Source organism: Plectropomus leopardus, unplaced genomic scaffold (assembly GCF_008729295.1).
Source record: "Plectropomus leopardus isolate mb unplaced genomic scaffold, YSFRI_Pleo_2.0 unplaced_scaffold1684, whole genome shotgun sequence".
NCBI classification, from domain to species: Eukaryota; Metazoa; Chordata; class Actinopteri; order Perciformes; family Serranidae; genus Plectropomus; species Plectropomus leopardus.
In genome coordinates, this window is record NW_024618099.1 from 1 (window position 1) to 2131 (window position 2131).

A 2131-nucleotide genomic window follows, 5' to 3' on the forward strand; every position below is an offset into this window, starting at 1 on the left:
ACACACACACACACACACACACACACACAGATACACACACACACCCCACACGCACAGATGTAAATCAAACACGAATGAAAAATGAGCGGGTGTGAAAAACGATGTAGAAAACGTAGATAAACTCACGCAGCGTTCCCTGCTTCCTGGCGCTGTTGGTTGCCATGGCGCCGAGCGGCAAGCCTGAGGGGGCGGGGCCTTTCACATCACCTGTTACGGCTCCTAATTGGCGAGCAGCTGGCGTCTCTGTCCCCGGCCTCCTGTCCACCTGCCGGCTGCGATCCAGAAGATCCCGACCGAAGAACGCCTCCTGGACAGGAAGGAGAGCCAATCAGGAGGCTGGGAGGGACTGAGCTCTCTGTGTGTGGTTACCTGTGTGTGTGTACCTGTGTGAGCACCTTTGTGTGTGTGTGTTACCTGCAGGTAGGAGGGGAACTCCTCCTCCAGCTTGGTCTTCTTCTTCCTGTATCTCTTCTTCACCTTCTCCAGCATCTGGTCTGCAGGAGGCACCGTCTCTATGGTAACGTCTGCAGGAAGAAGCCTCACATATGACAACCCATAGTAACACCCGCCATCACCTGTCTCCTAGCAACAGCTGTGCAGGTGAGCCTCCTCTCACCTTCGTCTTGCGCCGGCAGCGTCTCCGAAGAGTCCTTCCTGCACAGCTTGATCCTGCTCGCTCCCAACCTCCCTCCACGCTGACGCACCATGAAGCCCCCAATACCTGAGGAGGAGGCGCAGGAGGAGGTGCACACACACGAGGAGACACACACACACACAGACAGGAGGAGACACACAGACACAGACAGGAGGAGACACACAGACACAGACAGGAGGAGACACACAGAGAGACAGACAGACAGACACATGAGTCAGCATCAGCAGACTGATCACATGATGTCACAGCGTGGTGATTCCATGGTGACTGCAGTGGGAGGAGCTTCCTGCTCACCTGGCCTGTAGGGCTTCCTCTTCCTCTTTTTGTTGCCATCGGTAACCTCTGGCTCCTTGCTGATATCATCGTCATGGGCGTGGTCTCGCTCTGGGCTGGAGTCGGACTTGGGGTCACACTCGGGGTCACCTGGAGGACAGACAGGGGGGTCAGGGCGTCCTTATAGGGACGGGGGGACAGCTGTGAGCAAGTGTGTGACCTCTGACCTCTGCAAGGGTCCTGCTTGCCTGGGGGATCGGGCTCCGTCGGTGTCTGAAGGACGGAGACGCTGTTCTGATTGATGATCCTCAGCTTCAGTTTGGGTTTACTCCTGCAGGGAGGAGACACACTGTGAGGAGGAGCAGGAGGAGGAGGACACAGAGGAGGAGGAGGAGGAGACAAAGGAGACAGAGGAGGAGAGGGAGACAAAGGAGACAGAGGAGGAGAGGGAGACAAAGGAGACAGAGGAGGACACAGAGGAGGAGGAGAAGGAGACAAAGGAGACAGAGGAGGACACAGAGGAGGAGGAGAAGGAGACAAAGGAGACAGAGGAGGACACAGAGGAGGAGGAGGAGGAGACAAAGGAGACAGAGGAGGAGAGGGAGACAAAGGAGACAGAGGAGGAGAGGGAGACAAAGGAGACAGAGGAGGACACAGAGGAGGAGGAGAAGGAGACAAAGGAGACAGAGGAGGACACAGAGGAGGAGGAGGAGAAGGTGGAGGAGACAGAGAGGAGGAGAAGGTGGAGGAGACAGAAAGGAGGACACAGTGGAGGAGCTTCACCTGCGGTACCTGCGTGTTGAGGTCAGAGGTTCAACCAGAGACTGCAGGTGAGACAGACCAGACTCTGTGAGACACACGCCGTCCTGAGTGTACGTCTTTGTATCTGCGCGCGCGCACACACACACACACACACACACACACACACACACACACACACACATAAACACACACACACACAAAAATTACTGTTAACTTTGACAGCACCTGATCATTGTTACCTGCTGGAGACCTGGAAACCTTAAATCCTACAAACATCCTCCAGTCACACACCAGAGTCTTTAGCTGTCAGACTGGTCTGCAGCAGAGCCGTGTTCACAGCTCTGCAGTCTGTGGGGTTTAAAGATCACTGGATTAACAGATTACAGGTGTGTGTGTGTGTGTGTGATGAACCCTGAAGGTGTTCACTGGATTAACAGATTA

General features: G+C 55.0%; 1 protein-coding gene across 1 annotated transcript; it reads right to left on the reverse strand.

The window, feature by feature from the left end:
* Positions 1-70: 70 nt before the first annotated feature.
* On the reverse strand, positions 71-2038 carry LOC121964706 (histone-lysine N-methyltransferase 2C-like; the record flags this gene model as incomplete). The annotated part of the gene is made up of 7 exons (XM_042514905.1): positions 71-307; positions 415-524; positions 617-721; positions 950-1078; positions 1156-1259; positions 1712-1814; positions 1982-2038. Coding segments are annotated over 7 exons (845 nt in total), but the record flags the coding sequence as incomplete, so codon positions are not given.
* Positions 2039-2131: the final 93 nt, after the last annotated feature.